Source organism: Pongo abelii, chromosome 8, assembly GCF_028885655.2.
Source record: "Pongo abelii isolate AG06213 chromosome 8, NHGRI_mPonAbe1-v2.0_pri, whole genome shotgun sequence".
Lineage (NCBI taxonomy): Eukaryota > Metazoa > Chordata > Mammalia > Primates > Hominidae > Pongo > Pongo abelii.
In genome coordinates this window covers 140318384-140342311 of record NC_071993.2, presented here as the reverse complement: position 1 = coordinate 140342311, position 23928 = coordinate 140318384, and the positions used below count along the sequence as shown (strand labels likewise).

At 58.5% G+C, this 23928-nt stretch overlaps 1 protein-coding gene and 1 pseudogene across 1 annotated transcript in view; one reads left to right on the top strand and one right to left on the bottom strand.

Moving 5' to 3' along the window:
• The first annotated feature begins 1172 nt into the window (after positions 1–1172).
• On the top strand, positions 1173–2937 carry LOC112135148 (large ribosomal subunit protein uL18-like; annotated as a pseudogene).
• Positions 2938–12564: 9627 nt separating this feature from the next.
• ADGRA1 (adhesion G protein-coupled receptor A1) overlaps positions 12565–23928 on the bottom strand; it is a 61277-nt gene continuing 49913 nt past the window's right edge. The window contains 2 exon segments of the mRNA XM_054523092.1: positions 12565–14992; positions 15878–15976. Coding sequence (XP_054379067.1) covers positions 13810–14992; positions 15878–15976 — 1282 coding nt within the window. The 3' untranslated portion in view covers positions 12565–13809.

Sequence of the window (23928 nt, the reverse complement as noted above, 5' to 3'; positions counted from 1 at the left end):
TGCAGGGGTTCTCCGTAGTTTCTGAATTTGACTGTTGGCCTCTCTAGCAAGGTTGGGGAAGTTTTCATGAACAAGACCCTGAGATATGTTTTCCAAGTTGTTTGCTTTCTCCCCTTCCCTTGCAGGATGCTAGTGATTCATAGGTTTGGCCTCTTTACATAATTCCATACTTCTTGAAGTTTTTTTCATTCTTTTTTCTTTATTTTTGTCTGTCTTATTTCAGAGAACCAGTCTTCAAGTTCTGAGATTCTTACCTCAGTTTGGTTGATTCTGCAGTTAATATTTGTGGTTGCATTGTGAAATTCTTTTTTTAAGAATTTTTTTTGAGAAGGATTCTCACTCTGTCACCCAGGCTGGAGTGCAGTGTCATGATCTCGGCTCACTGCAACCTTAACCTCCTGGGTTCAAGCAATTCTCCTGCCTCAGCCTCCAGAGTAGCTGGGATTACAGCTACTTGCCACCATGCCCAGCTAAGTTTTGTATTTTTAGTAGATACGGGGTTTCACCATGTTGGCCAGCCTGCTCTCGAACTCCTGACCTCAGGTGATCCACCCGTTTCGGCCTCCCAAAGTGCTGGGATTACAAGCGTGAGCCACTGCGCCCGGCCTGAAATTCTTGTATTGTGTTTACTCAGCCATGCTGGGATTACAGGTGTGAGCCACCGCATCTGACCCGAAATTCTTGTATTGTGTGACTCGGCTCTGCTGGGATTACAGGTGTGAGCCACCATGCCTGGCCTGAAATTCTTGTATTGTGTGACTCAGCTCTGCTGGGATTACAGGCGTGAGCCACTGCGCCCAGCTGAAATTCTTGTATTGTGTGACTCAGCTCTGTCAGATCCATGAGGTTGTTTTTCATGCCAGCTATTTCGTCCTTCAGCTCCTGTATCACTTTATTGTGATTCTTATTTTTCTTGAGTTGGGTTTTGCTGTCCTCCTGAGTCTCGACGACCTTTGCTCCTAGCTGTATTCTGAATTCTATTTCTGTCACTCCAGGCAGTTCATCAGCCTGGTTAAGAACTCTTCTTGGAGAGCTGGTGTGGCTGTTTGGAGGACACACAGCACTCTGGCCAGTTGAGTTACTGGACTTCTTGCATTGGTTCTTACAAGCAGATTTTTAAAAGCGAAAAAGGGGACAAGGGGCCGGTCTCTGTAGAGCCGCAGATGCAGGTCTCTGTTCCGCAGGATGGGGTTTGTTAAAGTTATGACGAATAAGGCCTACTTTAAGAGATACCAAGTGAAATTTAGAAGACGACGAGAGGGTAAAACTGATTACTATGCTCGGAAACACTTGGTGATTCAGGATAAAAATAAATACAACACACCCAAATACAGGATGATAGTTCGTGTAACAAACAGAGATATCATTTGTCAGATCACTTATGCCCGGATAGAGGGGGTATGATAGTCTGTGCAGCGTATGCACATGAACTGCCAAAATACGGTGTGAAGGTTGGCCTGATAAATTATGCCGCAGCGTATTGTCCTGGCTGCTGCTGGCCCACAGGCTTCTCAATAGGTCTAGCCTGGACAAGATCTAAGAGGGCGAAGTGGAGGTGACTGGTGATGAATACAATGTGGAAAGCATTGATGGTCGGCCAGGTGCCTTTACCTGCTATATGGATGCAGGCCTTGCCAAAACTACTACTGGCAATAAAGTTTTTGGTGCCCTGAATGGAGCTGTGGATGGAGGCTGGTCTATCCCTCACAGTACCAAACAATTCCCTGGTTATGATTCTGAAAACAAGGAATTTAATGCAGAAGTACACGGAAGTGCATCATGGGCCAGAATGTTGCAGATGACATGTGCTACTTAATGCAAGAAGATGAAGATGCTTACAAGAAACAGTTCTCTCAATACGTAAAGAACAGCGTAAACTCCAGACATGGTGGGGTGTAGGGACCAGCCCCACAGTGTCGGTGGGTTTGTCTCCCCATGTGCAGAGACGAGAGATTGTAGAAATAAAGACACAAGACAAAGAGATAAAAAAAAGACAGCTGGGCCTGGGGGACCACTACCACCAAGACGCAGAGATCGGTAGTGGCCCCGACTGCCAGGCTGCGCTGTTATTTATTGGATACAAGACAAAGGGGCAGGGTAAGGAGTGTGAGTCATCTCCAGTGATAGGTAAAGTCACGTGAGTCACGTGTCCACCGGACAGGGGGCCCTTCCCTGTTAGGTAGCCGAGGCGGAGAGAGAGAGGACAGCTTACGTCATTATTTCTTCTATGCTCTTTTCAGAAATATCAAAGACTTTAATACTTTCACTAATTTTGCTACTGCTATCTAGAGGGCGGAGCCAGGTGTACAGAGTGGAATGTGAGAGCAGACCAGGAGCATGACCACTGCACTGACGCTACCACTAAACCATGGTCTGCTTGGCAACAGCGTCTTCCCAGATGCTGGTGTTACCGCTAGACCAAGGAGCCCTCTGGTGGCCGTGTCCGGGCATGACAGAAGGCTCACACTCTTGTCTTCTGGTCACTTCTCACTATGTCCCCTCAGCTCCTATCTCTGTACGGCCTGGTTTTTCCTAGGTTATGATTGTAGAGCGAGAATTATTATAATATTGGAATAAAGAATAATTGCTACAAACTAATGATTAGTGATACATATATAATCATATCTATGATCTAGATCTAGTATAACTATTCTTATTTTATATATTTTATTACACTGGAACAGCTCGTGCCCTCGGTCTCTTGCCTCAGCACCTGGATGGCTTGCCACCCACAGTGGGGGAGAGAGATAAGAAAGCTCATGCTGCTCTACAAGAGAATCCAGGCTATGAGAAGAAGCCCAAGAAAGAAGTTCGAAAGAAGAGGCAGAACCGTCCCAAAATGTCCTTTGCTCAGAAGAAAGTTCGGGTAGCTCAAAGAGGGCAAGCTTCCTCGGAGCTCAGGAGCGGCTGAGAGCTCAACCGAACAATTACCTATGAGGATTTTTCAGATCAAGACAATAAACCTACAGACAGGAAAAAAAAAAAAAAAAGGACGAGGAGTGACCCACACCAGCTGTTTGTCAGGAGTCCCCACTGTTCACAGGGCGGCCGTTGACTGGTGATTAGCTGTGCGCTGTTGAACTCTGGGGTCTGAGTGACGGCCTGGCGTGGGGCATGTCAGGTTCATTCATTGCTACTTGGTGTCGGTTGGTCTCTAAGGCAGGGAGGGCTGCCGCTCTTATTCCAGGGCCTCTCTGGGCTGATAACTTAAAGGGACCCACATTCCTCAGATAAAAGCTGCTTTCTCATCTGTATCTTTTATAATATCCTTTAGAATAAACGGGTAAATGTACATAAGCACTTCCCTGAGTTCTGCAAGCAAATTAATCGATCCCTGAGTTCTGCGAGCAAATTAATCGAACCCAAGGACGGGATCATGGGAACCCCACTTTGCAGCCAGTCAGAAGGGAGCATCTGGGTGGGCTGGACCTGTGATCGGGACCTGGGGTGGGACAGCTTCCCCTGTGGGGCCGGGCACCATCGCTGGGTAGATGCTGTAGAGGCTGAACGGAATTATAGGACACCCAGCTGGTGCCCCTGGAGACACACACGTCCGGCCACAGAAGCCTTCTGTGTCGAGTGAGTGCAGAGAAGAAAACGGCTTGTTGTTCCTCTTGCTCTATTCATGGAAGAAGATTTCATAAAGGGCCTTACCAGGTGACGGGGGAGGTGGCCGTCAGGCTGTGAGGCGAAGGGTGACGTGAAGAGGGGGCCGTGTCTGAAGGGCAGGGCCAGGGCGAGACCTTCCTGGCCCTTAGACTGAGCCATTATAAACGACTGTTTATCTTTAAAACAAAATTCCAGAATAAACTCAAACTGAATCGAAACGAGATGTGTCTAGTTCATCGGCCATGCCGTTTGCAAACGCATAAACAGCAAAACCGATCTTATACTGTAGTTTTCTGTAAATAAAATTCAAAAAGCCCATCACCTTTCTGGATGAATGGTCATTTCTTGGAAAATAACGGAACGCTCCTTTTCATTCAATTAAATAGGATATGTTTCTCAGAAAAAGATGAAAAGACCTGAGAAGTAGGTACGTACTTAATGCGCTCATGTTTTCTCTTCTGCCTGTCGGCTGGCGCGCCGATCACAGGCAAGGGGCCGTGCTCAGCACCTGGACGCTCTGGCCCCGCCCCCAGGGCAGCAGCAGAAACCAGGGGCTGCTCGGTGTGTGCCTCTTCGGGTGCAGGTCCTGGCCTGGACGGGGTGTCTGTGGAGGCAGGACTTTCCGGGAGTGGGGTGCACAGTCAGAACAAGGCCACGGGGCTCCAGGACGCTGCGTAGTGCTGTGGGCCCTTGGGGCGAGGGTGGCTGCTCAGTGAGGCTGAGGCCTCGGGGGCGTCAGGTCCCCGGATCCCAGCACCGGTGAGGGTGTCCCGGCCTCTAGGACGCCCTCCAGTCCCACATTTCCTCTGTGCCTCAATGGCTTCTCCAAAAACCAGCTCAGAGCAGGAGGTCTCCTCCTGGCTGATGCCCGGACGCCATCTGCAGAGTAGGGTCAGGGTCCCGGAGCCCACTGATGCCCTGACATGCTTATGAGCAGCTGAAGGGGACCCTTCATAGGGCTCGATGCTCACAGGTCCCAACTCCACCCCTACCCAGTGTGGGGATTTGAGCCCCGTCCTCATCTGAACACTGCAGAGGGGGCCAAAACACACGTGAGAGAACCCGGGAGGCCCCAGGACAGACCCACCCCGGGTCACCGGGCCCCCTGTACATTCCCTTAGAGCCCGGCTGGGTTGCTCCCAGGGCTCAGCCCCTGCGGGTGGCTCCTGGGCCTGGGAGGGGGACAGTACAGGACTGTGCGAGTCCTTGTTGCCCACTGACCACAGGCGCCGTCTCCCGACCTAACTCCCCCTGGGGCCTGGGCCTCACTGGGTGCTCTCGGCCACAGGCCCTTCCCTGGCAGCCTTGCTTTCATACTCACAGGGGAGGCTGCTTGCCTCGCCCCTGCCACACCTCCCACAGGGGCTGCCGTCCTTCCCTGATGCTGTGGCCTGACGGGGTGGGAGGCTGGTGTCCCTGGTGCTCTCCAGGAGCTCCAGCTGTGGACGCTGTGATAGTTCACCCCTCCTTCCAGGAGGGCCGCAGGCTGAGGCTGAGACACACGGTTTCCCTTGAGGCGTTTCCAGCTGTGGCCTGGCCTCCGCTGCCTCCCAGAGGCCCCCGGGGGAGGCACAAATGCCGCTGATGTCAGAGGGCAGCGTCATGGATCTGGCCCCAGAAGTTTCTGCGTGGGGCCTGCCTGCCCTTCTCCCCTGTGACCTGGGGAGGCCCCAGCCTTGCAGGGGAGGGTCACTGCCCCTGCACAGCGCTAAGGCGGGAGGCATGCGGAAGGAGAGGGATGGTGGCTTAGAGACCCGGCGTGTGAGTGGCGTGGAGCCCACCGTGGTTCCAGAGGCCCCTGGGTCAGCACCTCCAGAGCAGGCCTGAGGCCCTGGACACTCAAGAGAGTCACAAGGTTCTTATTTCTGCTTCCCGTGGATGACCGTCCTGCCCGTGAAATCCAGCCAAGCCTGAGGCTGCTCCCAGTACATCCAGGAGGCTGACAAGATGCAGCTGGGCCCTCTCCTCCGGCCCTGCCCTCTGCTCTGAAGGTTGACGCTACTCAGCCAGGCCCAGGCACCTGGCCCCTCCCCAACGTCACCCTGCTTCTTGCTGGGTGTGTGTGAAATCGATTTTAAGCCTTAAGGAGGTGTAAGTGACGCACAGTAAGCTAGAGTGGTTAATGTGCAGCCCCACAGGCTGGGGCCTGTGGCTACACTGTGAGGCCATTGCTAGCGTCATGCAGTGCCATGTCCACCTGTCTGCCATGCCCTTGCAGCCGGCTTGGCCCTCTCTCCCCCGGTTTGCCTGTGGGCCGGGGGTCCTGTGAAGGAGTGTGAGTGGGCATGGGCTCACAGCTCTGGAGGGTCAGAGGTGTCAGGGACGTGCTGGAGCCTCATCTCACTCTGGAGACCAGGCCGGATGGAGAAGTGGGTGCAGGCCAGGGTGGTGGGGCAGGGGCAGGGGCAGGGGCAGGGACAGGGGCAGGTCAGGGCAGGGGCAGGTCAGGGCAGGGGCAGGGGCAGGGGCAGGGCAGGGGCAGGGGCAGGGCAGGGGCAGGGGCAGGGACAGGGCAGGGGCAGGTCAGAGGCAGGGGCAGGGGCAGGGCAGGGGCAGGGCAGGGGCAGGGCAGGGGCAGGGACAGGGGCAGGTCAGGGCAAGGGCAGGTCAGGGCAGGGGCAGGGGCAGGGCAGGGTCAGGGCAGGGGCAGGGCAGGGTCAGGGCAGGGGCAGGGGCAGGGGCAGGGACGGGGCAGGGCAGGGGCAGGGCAGGGGCAGGGACAGGGCAGGGGCAGGGCAGGGACGACCCATTCGGGGCTCCTGAGGTCAGTGTCCAGACTGCGAGTCCAGCCTCAGGGTCCAGCGGGCAATTAGCTGTGCAAGTTCCCTTCCCAGGCGCTGGGACCTGCCCCCAGGGTCACCCTTGGAGAAGGAGGAGAAATTCCCTGCAGCCCTTACTCCCCAGAGTGCCCTGAGGAGAACTGCGGAGCTGAGGCAGCTTGAGGAGGAGGCAGGTGGGCCCCGCAGAAGGCCCAGAGCAGCTCGAGATGCAGGGGCAGCTGCCTGTGGGGCTGTCCCAACCTGGGCGGCCCTTCCTCGCATCCTCGGAAGGCACCGCCTGGAGCTAAGGCCCCGCTGTGGCTTCCCAGCTGCCTGCTGAGGTTCGCTGCCGCCTCTTCCTTCCTCCCCAGTTGACCAATGAGCCCACCTTGGTCAAAAAAGCAAGTCTGGGTGAGAATCCCACCACTGACTGACTATCCTGCTGCCCCCCCACAGAGCCCTGGGGACCAGCTGCCCCCACAGGGACCCAGAGACCAGCCACCCCCACAGGGACCCAGAGACCAGCCCCCTACAGGGACCCAGAGACCAGACCCCCCCATAGGGACTCAGAGACCAGCCCCCTACAGGGACCCAGACACCAGACCCCCACACAGGGACCCAGAGACCAGACCCCCCCAACAGGGACCCAGAGACCAGACCCCCCCTACAGGGACCCGGAGACCAGACCCCCCCAGGGACGCAGAGACCAGCCGTCCCCACAACAGGAACCCAGAGACTTGCCCCCCTCCAACAAAGACCCAGAGACCAGACCCCCCAACAAGGACCCGGAGACCAGACCCCCCCAACAGGGACCCAGAGACCAGACCCCTCGCAACAGGGACCTGGAGACCAGCTCCCCTGCAACAGGGACCCAGAGACCAGACCCCTCCAACAGGGACCTGGAGACTAGACCCCCCCAACAGGGACCCGGAGACCAGACCCCCCCCAGGGACGCAGAGACCAGCCGCCCCCACAACAGGAACCCAGAGACTTGCCCCCGTCCAACAAAGACCCAGAGACCAGACCCCCCAACAGGGACCCGGAGACCAGACCCCCCCCAACAGGGACCCGGAGACCAGCTCCCCACCAACAGGGACCCGGAGACCAGACCCCCCCAACAGGGACCCGGAGACCAGCTCCCCCATGGTACCAGCCCAGGCTGTCTCACACCCAGGGACCCAGTGGCCCCGAATGAAGTCTGCCATGTTTTAACAAGCATCATTGAACCACGTTTCCTTTGACACTGCTCACCGGCAGGTCATCGGCCCCACCCCCACCGAGGCACCGAAGCCACAGGTGCTGCAGTGGAGACAGGAGTCTTTACCCCGGCAGCTCAGCCCATGCCAGCGTCCCGCACTCCCTTGGAGGCACAGACCCCGGAACTCATTTTAAACAGTGTTTACCAGGAGACACAGACCACAGATACACAGCCCACGTGACACAGGACCTAGTACTCAATTCAGACGACTCAGACCACGAGAACTCAGCCTCCCAAACACACAGAAGAACACACAGGCGCAGCTCCAGCGCACTGCATGCAAACGCACCACCACCGCCACCACCTGGGCACACAGAGGGTGAAATTTCAGCCCACACCAGGGGCACCAAGAAAGTAGCCCGGAAAATGTGTCCTCATCCTACAGCAGCACAGACTGCTACTGTCACCTCGAGTATTTTACCCAGCAACACAGCCTCACTATGAATCCAATACGAGCATTAACCCTAACAGGGACGCACTACGTGCCAGAGTCCCTCACTCCATGAAGATGTGGGCCACGAGTACTCTCCGAACCAGGGCAGAGACATCCATAGGTACTGACCCAGGCAATCCACAGGTACTAACCCAGGCAATCCGCAGGTACTGACCCAGGCAATCCGCAGGTACTGACCCAGGCAATCCGCAGGTACTGACCCAGGCAGTCCGCAGGTGCTGACCCAGGCAGTCCGCAGGTGCTGACCCAGGCAGTCCGCAGGTGCTGACCCAGGCTGTCCGCAGGTGCTGACCCAGGCAGTCCGCAGGTGCTGACCCAGGCTATCCATAGGTGCTAACCCAGGCTGTCCCTCACCAGGGTACTCACTCCACTAGGACCTAGACCAAGGGTACCCTCTGAACCATGACAGAGACACGAGCACTAAACCAGACAATCCCACACCAGGGGTACTCACCCCTCTAGGGCTTGGACTTGGAGTAACCTCTGAACCAGGGCGCAGACACGGGTACTCACCCGCTATGTCCCTGGCCGATGTCAGCCCTGCACCACTCTGTGGCTTGTTCAGTGACCCTGTCTGGGAGAGGCTGGGGGCGGCTGGCAGGGAGGGACTTGAGCTCTGGGTGCCTCTGCTGCTGGTTCTGACCTGCAGGCCTCCCTAAAGGGCTATGTTGGGTGTGGTTGGAGTTGTGAGTATGGAGCAAGGAGTCTGCTGCAATTACAGGGGAAGTTGTTGATATTTATGTAGAGAAAAGAAGTAATTAGAATGAGTTTAAGAGTGTCCTCTTAACAGTGGTTTTCCCAGTACCCATGTCCTGGGATGGGAGTGGGAAGGAAAGGCAGGCCCTGGCAGCCCCAGTCATTTCCTGGGACACAGGACAGAGGTGTGAGGTCCAAGTCCGCGCCCACTTGGGCCTGAGCGGCGCTGCTTGTCCTCTGGAAGTCGGCTGCCTGCAGATCTGTGGCCGGGGGGATGCAGCCTGGGGTCCGGGGTCCTGGGTCCTTGCAGGACTGTCTGTGGGCAGCCACGTCTGTGCTCAGGCACTAGCCCTGCAGCCCCCAGGAGGCCTGGACAGCCAGTGTTGGGTGGTGGGAGCTGCCCTGGTGGGCCCCAGCTCACCCAGCAGCCCTTCCTCCAGGCCCAGAGGGGCCAGCATGGCGGGCATGAATGGCTTGTCTTGCTGCTGAGCCCACTTGCAGCCTGACCTGTCTCACTGGGAAACACTGGTGTTCTACCCGTGACCCGAGGGACAGGCCTCTCACATGTGCCAGGCCCTCCTATGCGCCTCCTGCTCCGCCTGCCCTGAACGACCACAGCACTCAGATGCCTGCTCAGACTTGGCCCCAGGGACCCTCCAAACTGGCTTCTCTGTCCTTGTCCCCAGTAGCCTCCCCAGATGCCCACCAGGCCCCGCCTCCACCCCACCGTTGACCTGGCCTCACAGCACTTTGTCTGTCCTCACAGGGTGCTCACCCTTTCCCTCCCCCTACCCCATCCCCTGCCTCCCTGGGCACACGATGCCCCTGCAGACACAGGGCCGGCCTCCATCTGCCCGAGGTACCCCCACCCCACCCACCTCAAAGGCTACAGAACAGTCCTTGGCCTTGAATACGACAGGCAGAATTTCCACCTGAAGGTGCCTGTGCAGTAAAGGCTCTGTGGAAGCCTCTGGGCCCAGGTACAAACCCTGGCAGTGCCGTGGAAGGGAAGTGTGATGCGGTGAGACACAGAGGAGCAGGATCCACGTGAGACACGGAGGAGCAGGATCCACGTAAGACACGAAGGAGCAGGGTCCACGTGAGACACGGAGGAGCAGGATCCACATAAGACACGAAGGAGCAGGGTCCACGTGAGACACAGAGGAGCAGGATCCACGTGAGACATGGAGGAGCAGGATCCACGTAAGACACGAAGGAGCAGGTTCCACGTGAGACACGGAGGAGCAGGTTCCACGTGAGACACAGAGGAGCAGGATCCACATAAGACACGAAGGAGCAGGGTCCACGTGAGACACGGAGGAGCAGGTTCCACGTGAGACACGGAGGAGCAGGGTCCACGGTCCCCGCACAGTGAACACACCCACTGCTCCAGCTCAGGCCAATGCTGATCCCGACAGCGTCCCCCAAGAAATGCAAGCACCAAGGGTCAGGGAGCAAGTGGCAGGACCGGTCAGGCACCATCTGGGCACTGGGTAGGTGTGGAAGTGCCCGTTGCAGCCAGTCTCTGCACATGGGGTGCATTCACCACATCAGTGCAGGGCCCCGAGCTCCTTCCAGGGTCCCCAGACAGGCTTCCTGCAGCTGCTGTCACTGATGGGCAACCCTGCAGCCTAGCGTGTGGCTGCTGAGCTGACCTTCTGCTAAGGCCCTCCCAGGGGCCCAGTGCTCCCATCCGGCCTGCATCCCTCCTCAGTCCCGGTCAGGCAGGTGGAACGTGCGGGCCCCAACCCAGCCCCTTCCCCGCAGAACCTGTGGGGGCTCCTCAGCTGCCCAAAGCCCCTGCAGGGGTGGCTCATTCAGAGACAGAGCAGGCCGACCAGATCTGAGCCCTGTCCGGGGCCTTTGTGGGAGACGCAGCAGACACCACTGTGTGTCTCCCAGGACTGGAGGCCTCCTCAGCTAGGACCACTCCAGAGAAGAACTGTCAGGGTCTAGAGGCACAGGCGGCTTCTGTTTCCTAGTCCTTTAAGCTGACTAAAGTCATCACAGTGTTGCTGTGTGGTAGGTTACACACCCGCACAGAGGCAGGGTGGAGGGGCCGCCTCACGCTGTTCCTCTGAAGAGCATGCATACACATGCACACTTACCCTCAAGCACACGGTGCACACAACTCCCACAGAGGGACCTACACACCACACAGGCACACACTCTCACACACTCACACGTCGACACCCACACAACCCACATGCCACTCACAAACACACAGGCACACAGGCATACTTGCACAGGCCGGCATGCACCCACGCTCCATCACATCCGACACGCAGGCACACGGACTCACAAACACATAGGCACATAGGCATACTTGCACAGGCCGGCATGCACGCACGCTCCATCGCATCTGACATGCAGGCACACAGGCTTACTCACACAGGCCAGCATACACCTACGCTCCATCGCATCCAACATGCAGGCACACAGGCAAGCACACTCACACAGGCCGGCATGCATGCATGCACGCTCCATCGCATCCGACACGCAGGCACACAGGCAAGCCCACTCACACAGGCCGGCATGCATGCATGCTCCATCGCATCCGACACGCAGGCACACAGGCAAGCACACTCACACAGGCCAGCGTGCATGCACGCTCCATCGCATCCAACACGCAGGCACACAGGCAAGCACACTCGCACAGGCCGGCATGCATGCACGCTCCATCGCATCCGACACGCAGGTACACAGGCAAGCACACTCGCACAGGCTGGCATGCATGCATGCTCCATCGCATCCAACATGCAGGCACACAAGCACACTTGCACAGGCTGGCATGCACCCATGCTCTGTCGCATGCGACACACAGATACACAGGCACACACAAGGAAGGAAGTGGCACAAAAGTCAGATGCGGAACGCAGGGTTTGGCTCTGGCTCCATGGTCTGGTGGAAGCTGACTCTGAGCCAGGAGCCCCTCGGGGTGGTTGGGCTGTGGATGTTTATGCTCCAAAACGTTACGTGCAAATGGATATGGCCCAACACTAGTCCCAAGTGGACTCACGAGGCTCAGTCAGTATAGAAACACACAGAGGTTTAATGTTCAATGTTGACTTTCTTTGGTTGAATGGTGGGACACCTCTCTGCTCAGCCAGGGGCACTGAGGGCAGGAAGTTCATGAGGGGCTGGAGGGGCCAGGGAGAGCAGCCTCGCCCCGGGATCCAGGACACAGATGGGGGCCACACACTCAGGTGCCCCTCTACCCCCATCGAGGGCGAGAAAAACACACGGGGATGCTATTAACCAGCCTCACAAAGAACAAACAATGCCAAGACTGTATTTTTTGTGTGGACGGTTCTGCACCTACAGTGTGTACACAGCACAGCGTGGGGATTCGGGTTCACATCAGCTATGGAAGCAGGTGAGAAGATGAGGCTCCTCATACTCAGATACTGAGTGCCAGTCTCCAGAGAGCCCTTCCACCGAGCAGGCGCTGGGAACACTCCCCGACACCCCTCTTCTTGGAGGTGCACATTAGGGAGTCTCTGCTCCTGGTGAGATCTCCCGACCGGATAGCAGAGCGCACCGATGAGTCTGCTGACATTGACGTTTGCAGGGTGAAACAATCTCCAATGAAAACCCGGTGCGTGGGTGGCTGGAAAACACACTACTACGTGTGTGCGCACATGTGCATCGCAGGTGCGAGTGTGTGTTAAGTATGTGTGAACATGTGTTTGTGTGTGTATGTGTGTGATATGCACGTGTTTGTGTGTGTGTATGTGTGTGATATGCACATGTGTTTGGGTGTGTGTGCATGTGTGTGTGATATGCACGTTTGTGTGCGTGTGTGTGCCTGTGTGTATGTGTGTGATATGCACGTTTGTGTGTGTGCGTGTGTATGTGTGATATGCATGTGTTTGTGTGCGTGCGTGTGTATGTGTGATATGCACGTGTTTGTGTGCATGTGTGTGTATGTGTGTGATATGCACGTGTTTGTGTGTGTGTGTGTGTATGTGTGTATGTGTGGGTGCACACGTGTCACAGACGAGGAAGGGGGAGGGAGGGAAAGCTGTGCACAGTTTCACACCCATGACTCTCTGGACTCCCTCCCACCTAGGGACGGGCCACTTGCTTTCACAGAAGGCTTGTTGTCATCCACATCTGTCCTTTGAGTCAGGGCTTGGTGCCCAGATGTTCATGGAGATGAGAAAAAGGGAAAGGGATTTTTTGTCCATGAGGATGTCCCATCTGTCAGCCCCTTTTCTTTTTGGAATAAACCTTGTTGCTAAGTGCCTATACTGCAGTGGAATCCAGTCCCAGTGATGGCTGGTTTTGGAAGTTGAGTCTTCATTAAAGGATGTCTGGGCATTTTCCCAAGGCTTGGACCCCTGAAAGCCCCCCATTGGCCCTCTGAGGCTAACAGCCATCCCCAAAGTGCAGAGCAGCCCCCAGCATCCGTGGTGCTCTCAGCCCTGCAGGGCTGGAGCTATGATAAGGACCGGGCTGACAGGGGACACTGAGTGGGCAGAGGTGTGCAGGGGCCCTGTGAAGCTGCGGCTCAGACACATGACAGCGGAGGGTCCCGAGGGTTCTGCCCAGAGCGAGAATGCTGGAGACAGACCTGCCGCCACCACCCCCGGAGTAGAACGCAAGACACACACATTGAACACTGGGAAAGGTCACGGCAACTCCCTCCTGCGATCTCGGCCCTTCACAGCCACACCAGGGGAAGCCAGGACTCCGTGGGTGGCAGGGCATCTCGGGCAGGGCCATGCTGGGGTCTGAGTGCGTCCTTTGATGGAATCCCCTGCTCTGCCTCTGGGGTGCCCCAGGACTGGAGACCACAGGACAGAAACCGGATGACCGTGTTTGGGGACCAGCACGTGGAACTGGGATAAGGGGAGTGGGCGTGGCCCAGAGCGTTTCCCCGCTGAGGTCTTTCACAAGGAAGGGGGCAGGGGGTGTGAACTGCTTCTGAAAGGTGGAGTCACTTTGGTGCTCCCAGTGACCTCATGTGGCAGATGGGCTCCCCACTCTGCTCTGAAGCTCCTCCAGGAACATCGTGTCCTCTGCCCCGTCTACACAGTAGTTTCGTTTTTCCAGGGTCCCGTTCGGATGTTGCCGGTCCCATCGGTGCCAAACGGCAGGCCTTCTAGCAAGTTACCCTTGGGCAGCCCGTTCTGGCTGGGGCCACCAAAGGGCAGGGACTGTGTCCTCCGCAGCATCTCCAAGTGGCCGGGCCCAAGCGCTGCCTCCCTGCCCTGCTGCATGGGGCAGCTGTAGAGGGCAGGGCTCCCATCGCTGCCCTCTGGCTGGCTGACCATGGGGAAGGGGTCGCCCTGGGCGCAGCAGGCCAGCGTGTGCGTCTCTGCCGGGCCATCCAGAGAGCTGGGGGGGCTGTCTGTGCGTGAGCTGCGGGGACTGCCGTCCAGGCTAGAGGGGATGTGGTAGGCGTACTCGGGCTCCTCTGCCGGGTGCCGGCTAAAGTAGGGCGGCTGAGTTCTGCCCTGAAGGCACCCGTGCAGGTGGGGGTCGTGCCCGAAGGCACCCTCCTCCTGCAGGTGCACGTGCGCCTCGTCCGCCGTCAGTGGCTCGCAGTGCATCTTGGCGCAGCACGGGGTGGCCGGCGACAGGCAACTGGCGTGGCCCTGCGCAGCCTGCAGGTTGGTCATCTTGCAGGGGCCCGGTGGGTGCGCGAAGCCCCGTGGCTGGCCCAGTCCCGGCGAGTGCAGGCAGGCGGCGCGGCCCAGCGCGGCCCCGTTGGCGTCAAGCGCGGGATGGGCGTCCTTGCGGGGCGGGCAGCATGCCCACCAGCACTGCCACACGTCCTCGCGCTTGGCGCAGTGGTGGATGAGCACGAAGAGTCCCAGGGTCACGCAGAAAGCACCATACAGGCAGCTGAAGACCATGTCCAGGAAGTGGCCCTGCGACACCGCCAGCGCCCCGAAGGCCCACGTGGCCGTGAACAGGAACAGTGTGAAGGCGGCTGCGCGCAGCTGTGCCTGGAATGAGTGCTCGTTCTGCAGCACTGAGGCGCCGGGGGCATCGCGTGCGGGTGGGGTGCCTGGCCGGATCCCACGGCCGCCCTCGGGCGTCGCCAGCCGCCGCTGCTCCTCGGGCTGTGTGCGCAGCTCGTACCTGCGCCCCGGGTGGCGCCGCAGCTGCACGTAGGTGCCCAGGAAGTACGCGCAGGTGACCAGAGCGATGATGGCGGCTGGGCCGTAGAAGGCGCCCAGGCTGGGCTCCCAGGCCATCCAGCAGCTGTGGGGAGACGCACGTCAGTGTCAGCGGGGCCAGCACGGCCAGGACTCAGGACTCCTTCTGCAGAGCAAAGGGCCCTGCACCCACCCGGACTAGCGAGTGGCTTTGCACAGCTACGGCTCGGGGGCCTTGGGCGTTTCTAGAGTCGCTGAGAGTGTGGATGGGAACCGGGCCCTATTGGCCCTACCAGCTTGGGAGGTGGGGGAGCCAGGAAAGTGTCCCAGGTGGGGGTGGAGGCGGAGCCGGGCAGGGGGCAGGTGCAGGGTGGGTCTGGGTGGCAGGGGCAGGAAGCACAGAGCTGGGTGGGTGGGGCTGGTGTGGGGTGGGTGGGGCCAGGAAGAGGTGGAGTGGGCTGGGCGGGGCTGAGAAGAGGGCAGAGCTGGATGGATGGGGCCAGGCAGAGGGTGGCGCCGGGTGGGCGTGGCCAGTGTGGGGTGGGCGGGGCCAGGCGGAGGTGGAGCTGGGTGGGCGGGGCCTGGCAGAGGGCAGATGGGCGGGCCATCCTGGGGCCGCGAATCAGGGGTTCCAGCCTGGCTCTGGGCACTGATGGCTGGACGGCCGTTCCTACTCATGGGGTTTCCCTTCTCAGCTGAGCTCTGTGCTGCTGCCGAATCGCTATTTGTCCCCAGGCCCCTCCCATAGAAGGCAAACCAGGCCTGCCTTGTCCAAAGGCAAAGATTAGGTTGGAGTCCCTGGGAGAGGAGGGGGCGCTGCACACTCCTCGGGGCTGCGAGCTGGGAGGGGCGCAGCTCTGGGCGAGCCCCAGGTCCAGGCCCAGGCCTTGCTGCTTCGTCCTGGGCTTCCCCACCACAGGTGCCTGGGAGGGACCTCGGGCAGAGCCCACCCGCTGCTCCCAGCTCTCGGTTCTGGGTGCCCGGTACTCACTACGCCGTGTCCTCGTCCTCTGTCCCATAATTCCTGATGTTCGTGGCAGCCGTGACCCCACAGATGATAAAGGGGACCCCTCCGCTGACGAGGTAAAACCTGCCGGAGAGGAAGGCGTTGACCCCCTTGCAGACGCCGCCTGCATCCTCCGGGGTCAGCGCTGTCCCTCCCCCACTCCGCGGGGCAAGGGAGAGCAGCGGGTGCGGGCGGAGCAGGAGGAGACCAAGAACTCCGAACCCCGACCCCCGACCACTGACCGAGCAGCCAGTGCCGGCCTCGCCTAGCCTCCCGCGGGCCTCTGCGCCTGGAGAGGGCCCTGGCCAGGTGCTGGCACGGGTGGGCCCCGGGAGAGCTCCGTTGGCTGTGGACTTCTCTGCAACTGCAGGTGGGACTACTTCCCCGAGCGGCGTGGGGTCACACAGGGAGCTGTGCGTCCCACCGGGTCCCCAGGTCATGCCCCCTCCCCGCGGGTAGTGCGTGGCCAGTGACCAGCAGTGCCCCGTTTTAAACAGTTTTAAGGCCCCGCTCAGCCTCAGGGGAAGAAGCTCGGAGGGCCGAAGTCTCTGCTCCTTGTCAGACCGAGGAACCCCACCTTGGAGGGGCAGAGTCTCATCCTGACAGGCACGGCCCAAGCCCAGGGCAGGGGCTGACCTTCCCCTCTGCAGGGCCTGGCAACGGTGCTGAGGGTGCCCAGGGGTCCACGCGGGATGCTGCGTGTCCCGGACCGGGTGCACTTGCTCACCGCCTCCAGCCCCCACCCAGACCCATGAGACAACCCCTGGCTGCCAGCCCTACGGAGCATGGGTGACCTAGGGGCCAGCTCAGAGACCATCCCCCATGGGTACTGTCTCCCCAGCTGCTGCGAACACCTGGGTCAGCCACAGACCCCTGCCCCACACGTTCAGTGGGCTCCAAGTTGCAGCGGTGGGAGAAGGTGGCCTGCATCTGGTAGTTCTCTGGGACGCCCTAGGAAACCTGTGCTTCCCAGACTCTATATCCCAAGAAGATATCCTTCAGGAATAAAGATGAAATAAAGACACTTTCTGATAAAAATAAAACTAACAGCATTTGCCATGTATCGACCTGTATTTCAGGACATGTTAGATGAAAGTCTTCAGGGTGGAGGGGGGGACCCTCCTGCAGGCACCGCACCTGTGGAAAATCCTAACCAGACCTGCACGGTGGGCCTTGGGCCGAGGGTCCGTGCTGCAGACTTCAACAGAACAGCAGGGAGCCCCCGGGCTGCTTGGGGGGACTTGGACTGTGCGGAAGGAAGGAGGAACACCAGAAACGCTGAAGGATAAATAGAAAAGATTTGCCTCCCCCTTCTTAATTTCCTCCCTCTTTCAATGACTGTTTAAAGAGAGAACTTTAGCACTGCCTTGTGGAGGGCACTGGGGATGGTGCTCTGCCCAGCATCTGTAGGAGGAAAGGTAGGAGGCAGGAAACGGTCCTATATAGTCACAAGTTTTCTGTAAATAATGTTACATGAAGAGAACAATTTTACTCTACATAGGTTGTGGAAAGGTTGTGGATTTTAATCCATTAGAGCAACCATAAGAGACTAGGTAAAAACTAGGCAGGGCACGGTGGCTCACGCCTGTAATCCCAGCACTTTGGGAGGCTGAGGTGGGCGGATCACGAGGTCAGGAGACCGAGACCATCCTGGCTAACACAGTGAAACCCCATCTTTACTAAAAAATACAAAAAAAATTAGCTAGGCGCGGTGGCGGGAGCCTGTAGTCCCAGCTACTCGGGAGGCTGAGGCAGGAGAATGGCGTGAACCCGGGAGGTGGAGCTTGCAGTGAGCCGAGATCGCGCCACTGCACTCCAGCCTGGGCGACAGAGCGAGACTCCGTCTTAAACAAACAAACAAACAGAAACATTAAAACAAATTTTTAAAAAATATTAAAATAATCCAAAAGAAGGAAGTAAAGGAGAAATGGAAGAATTCCAAAGAGCAAAACAATCACTTGAAGTGGTAAAAACGGAAAACAAAGAGTAAAATGTAGACTAAATCCAACCAGATCAAAATTCCAATTAATTTTAACAAGCTAAAAGCTCCGATCCAAAGGCAGAGGTTGTCAGAATAGATAGTAAGCTCCTGGAACATGGTGACTAGAATAGAAACACTTTGAATATAAGACATAAGTAGGTTGAAAGTAACTGGATGGAAAAAGCCATGCAGTGCCAACTGTGAGATTAAGAGAGCTACAGCGGCTACATGGATGCCTGGCAAAGTGGAGGATAAGACAGTGAGATAGAGGGGCCCAGGGGATGCAGAAGTGTCCAGGACGGACCCACGGCGCACGGTTGCGCTGCAGGACGGACCCACGGCGCACGGTTGCGGTGCAGGACGGACCCACGGCGCACGGTTGCGCTGCAGGACGGACCCACGGCGCACGGTTGCGCTGCAGGACGGACCCACGGCGCACGGTTGCGGTGCAGGACGGACCCACGGCGCACGGTTGCGGTGCAGGACGGACCCACGGCGCACGGTTGCGGTGCAGGACGGACCCACGGCGCACGGTTGCGGTGCAGGACGGACCCACGGCGCACGGTTGCGGTGCAGGACGGACCCACGGCGCACGGTTGCGGTGCAGGACGGACCCACGGCGCACGGTTGCGCTGCAGGACGGACCCACGGCGCACGGTTGCGGTGCAGGACGGACCCACGGCGCACGGTTGCGGTGCAGGACGGACCCACGGCGCACGGTTGCGGTGCAGGACGGACCCACGGCGCACGGTTGCGGTGCAGGACGGACCCACGGCGCACGGTTGCGGTGCAGGACGGACCCACGGCGCACGGTTGCGGTGCAGGACGGACCCACGGCGCACGGTTGCGGTGCAGGACGGACCCACGGCGCACGGTTGCGGTGCAGGACGGACCCACGGCGCACGGTTGCGCTGCAGGACGGACCCACGGCGCATCACCGGCTCCGGGCTCCTTCCCGGTGAGAAGTGCAGGTCGGCCGGCAGAGGGCGCTGGAGGCCGCAGCTTTTCTCGCCGCCGCCGCTGGGCAGTCACCGCCGTGGACGTGCAGGCGTGGGGCCGTGGGGGAGGGGGCTCCGCTGGGTCCAGCATCCACCATCCACCGCCTGACGTGGGCCCCTTGCAACAGCCTCGGCCCACCTGTGTCCGGGGAGTTGTTCCCGCCCGTCTGGCAGCTGGGAACACCCTCTCCTATGGCTCCGAGCCCCAGCCAGGGTAGGGGTCCAGCTTGTCCTCCTCCTCTGGGTGCTGACGAGTCTGTCACTCAAGCGTCATCTTCTGTTAGGTCGAATCCCGTCTAAACCCCAGGCAGACTCTGGGCGTCGGGGAATGCCCACCCCACCCCTCTGTGCCCAGGTGCCCAGCGTCGGGGCAGCGGCTCGCACGCCAGGGCCACTCACTGGGACAACTCCGGGTTACGTGATTTCCAGGGGTCAGGCCAACCACTGCCTTTAGGTGAAGGTTTCTAGAAAGGGAGGGCGGATCTGAATCTTGGTGAAATCCTAACAGCTTCCCCTTGGGAGGTGTGAACCCGACCCAGAGGTGTCCAGAGGAGCAAAGCGGGAGCTGACTCATGGCAGAGCACATTGCTCAGAGCCTGGGGAAGGTGGCCTGGCCAGGGAGGGTGCAGAGCCGGGAAGGGTGCAGAGCTGGGGAGGGTGCAGAGCCGGGGAGGGTGCAGAGCCGGGGAGGGTGCAGAGCCCAAGAGGGTGGCCTGGCCGGGGAGGGTGCAGAGCCTGGGACCAGCCCTGAGTGCACCGCCGCGTGACTCAGGGCAAGGTGAGGGAGGAGCAGCCATCAGTGCCTGGGCAGGTAGATGAGCATCGCACAGGAGAACAAGGGCTCGGTCCTATGTCGGCTGAGTAACACCCCCAGACACCCACGTTCTCTTCCCTGAAACCAGTGAAGGTTTCACCTCACGCGTTAAGAGGGACCTTGCACATGTGGTTAAGTGAGTGATGGTGAAGGGCGGAGACTGCCCTGGGTTGTTTGGCTGTACTGACATTACCAGAGTCCTCTTAAGAGGGAGGGCAGAGATCCCAGTGGAGAGAAGACACAGGGCTGCTGGCTTTCAGGGTGGAGGAGGCCCCAAGCCCAGGAGTGACAGTGGCCGAGGCAGCCCCAGAAGGTGCCGGGGGGAGGGAGGCGGCCCTGCCCACACGTCGACGTCGGCCCAGCAGGGCCCATTTCGGACCTTACGGCCTCTCGACTATTGGATGATCCCCCTGAGTTGCTTTAGGCCACTGAGCTTTCGCCGTGGCCACAGCAGCCACGGGAAGGCGGTGCGGCCCCAGCTGTGCGGTGAACCCCAGCTACACACAGTTACAGGACAGACATGCTGCTGCTCACAGGGGGTGGTGACTGGGGAGCCTTGTGGAGGAGACACGATGTGGATGTGGCGTGAGGACGGGTGCCTTAACGCATCCCTAGAAGCACGAGGCACCCCAGAATCACAGACTTTGGGTTCCAAAGCTGACTCAGCGAAAGGAAAAGTCTCTGCCACTTGGGCTGGTGTGAGGAACAAACACAGGCTCCCGCCCGTCAGTAAGGATGGGCGGCCCAGAAGAGAGCGGAAGAGACCTGCACACGCTTCACCGAGGAGAGGAGAGGACGGCGCAGCCAGCAACGCTCACAGATGGGCGCAGAGGGATGGGTGCTGAGAGACGGGCGCAGAGAGACGGGCGCAGAGGGATGCACGGGGCCCCTGCCAGGGATAGGCTTGTGAAGACTTAGCGGGGTTAGAGCTGAGCCCCGCATGGGTGGGACCAGCCTGCAGACCACCTGAGCCCTCGGAGACCAACGTGCCACAGTCGGCAGGAGGGATAAAGGGATAAAGCCCCGTGGTCTCGCCAGAAGCAGGTCCCGTGCAGCCATGGACATGGGGAGCCCCAGCTACCGACAGTTACAGGACGGGCCTTAAAGAAACACGTGCAGGGAAAGAAATCAGAGAAATCTGCTATGAAACCAGGTGAGACAACAACCCCAGGCACACACAGCTCGAAGCCAGTGCAGCCTCGGGGTGCGTGTGCCTGGGGATGCGTGTGCCTGGCTGGCGAACCGGGAGGAAAGACAAGGAGGCCCCAGGGCCAGGCCAGGGAGGCACGGCCGGGGGTGGGGCTGGCCCCGAGGTTCCCGCTTCTGCCCTGCGGGTGGTAACCACCATTTCCTGGCGGTGCTGGTGCGTCCGGCCAAGACAGCAGGTTCCTGGGCGGTGCTGGTGCGTCCAGCCAAGGCAGCAGGTTCCTGGGCGGTGCTGGTGCGTCCGGCCAAGACAGCAGGTTCCTGGGCGGTGCTGGTGTGCCTGACATCTTCCTAAGTGTTCCACTGCACACTCAAAAATGATTAAATTTAGAAAGTATTTTTAAAAGGAAAGGAAAGAAAAGAAGAAAGAGACAAGAAACAGGCCTGTGGTGTGGGTGGAGCTTCGCAGTGGAGGGGGCACCTGCAGCTGACCCTGCCCAGCCCCTCGCCCATTAGCCCCTCGGCCCCATGCCCAGCCTGAGTGCTGCCGGCTCCGTGATCCCTCCTGGCATACTCGCCCGCTGCTGGTTGGAGCTGATGGTCGGAATCAACGCACGCTGGGACATGGGGAAACGGGGCGAGGACGCAGACTGCAGGTGTGGTCCCACCACGGCTCTGTTCCCGCCATGGCTGATGCTGCACACCTCTCCCCGGGTGCAGTGGCACCGTCACAGCCTGAGCGAAAAGGTCCCGGACCCAGGTGCCACCCAGGGCAGCCCTTCTGAGACCAACACTGTGTCCTTGGGCTCAGGTGAGCAGCACTGCCTCTGCCTCCATGCTGCGCCTCTCCTTATACCACACGCATGCTCACACGTGCACACACGTATGCTTGCATGACACTTCCACGTGTACATGCCCCCCACTCTCACAGACTGGAACACGTATACCACATGCACACTGGCACACACACACTCACACACACTGGCACACACCACACACACACTGGCACACACACTGGCACACACTGGCACACACACACACTGGCACACACACACTCACACACACTGGCACACACACACACTGGCGCACACCACACACACACAGGCACACACTGGCACACACACACTCACACAGGCGCACACACACACACACACACAGGCACACACCACACACACACTGGCGCACACACACACTGGCACACACTGGCACACACACTGGCACACACTGGCACCCACACACACACTGGCACACACACACACTGGCACACACACACACACTGGCACACACCACACACACACAGGCACACACACACTGGCACACACACTCACACACTGGCAGACACCACACACACACACTGGCGCGCACACACACTCACACTGGCGTGCACACACACTCACACACTGGCACACACCACACACACACACACACTGGCACACACACTCACACTCACACACACTGGCACACACCACACACACAGGCACACACACACTCACACACACTGGCACACATATACCACATGCACACTGGCACACACACTCACACACACTGGCACACATATACCACATGCACACTGGCACACACACACACAGGCACACATATACCACATGCACACAGGCACACACACTCACACACACAGGCACACACATTCACACACGCACAGGCACACACATACAGACAGGCATGCACACTCACACAAGCACACTCACACACACACTGGCACACTGGACATGCACACACATGCACACACACACACTGGCACACAGCACACACATGCACACACGCACACCAGCACACTCCTCACGCACATGCACACACATGCACACACGCACCTTGGCACACTCCTCATGCACATGCACACATGCACACTGGCACACTCCACACACATGCACACACGCACACCAGCACACTCCACACGCACAGGCACTCACATGTGCACACATGCATACTGGCACACACCACACACATGCACACACGCACACCGGCACACTCCACACGCACAGGCACTCACATGTGCACACATGCACACTGGCACACACCACACACATGCACACACGCACACCGGCACACTCCACACGCACAGGCACTCACATGTGCACACATGCACACTGGCACACACCACACACATGCACACACACACACTGGCACACTCCACACACACAGGCACTCACACGTGCACAGGTGCACCTGGGCTTTGCAGGTCTTGCGTTTTTCACGGGTGGAGGCTGTGGGAACCCCGGGTCGAGCAAGTCCATCAGTGCCATTTTTCCAACAGCATGTGTTCATTTTATGTCTCCGTGTCATACTTTGGTAATTCTGTAAATATTTCAAACTTTACCACGATTATTATGGGGAGCTGTGATCAGTGATCTTTGGGGTTTCCATGGTAGTTGTCTTGGGCACCACAAACCACGCCCGTATAAGACGGTGAACTTAGTGGGTAAATGTCCCGTGTGATCTGGTGGCTCCACGGGTTGGCTGTTCCCCATCTCCCTCCTATTCCCCGAGCCACAGAAATACTGAAATTAGGCCAATTAATAACCCTACAATGGCCTCTAAGTGTTCAAATGAAAGGAACAGTTGGACGGCTCTTGCTTTATTTATAAAACTAGAAATATTTACACTTAGTGAGGAAGGCATGTCGAAAGCAGAGATAGGCCAAAAGCTCGGCCTCTTGTGACAAACAGCCACATTGTGAATGCAAAGGAGAAATTATTGAAGAAAATTAAAAGTGCTCCTCCAGCAAACGCATGAATGATAAGAAAGTGAAACAGCCTCATGGCCGATGTGGAGAAAGTTTTAATGGTCTGGATGGAAGATCAAACCAGACACAACTTTCCCTCAAGCCAAAGCCTAATCCAGAGCAAGACCCTAACTCTCTAACCCTATGATGGCTGAGAGAGGTCGGCAGAAAAACGCTCCAAGTTAGCAGAAGTTGGTTCATGAAGTTTAAGGACAGAAACCGTCTTCATAACGTAAAAGTGCAGGTGAAGCAGCAAGTGCTGATGGAGAAGCTGCAGCAAGTTCTCCAGAAGATCTGGCCAAGATAGCGACGAGGGAGGTTGCACTAAACAAGAGATTTTTTTTTCTTTTTTTTGAG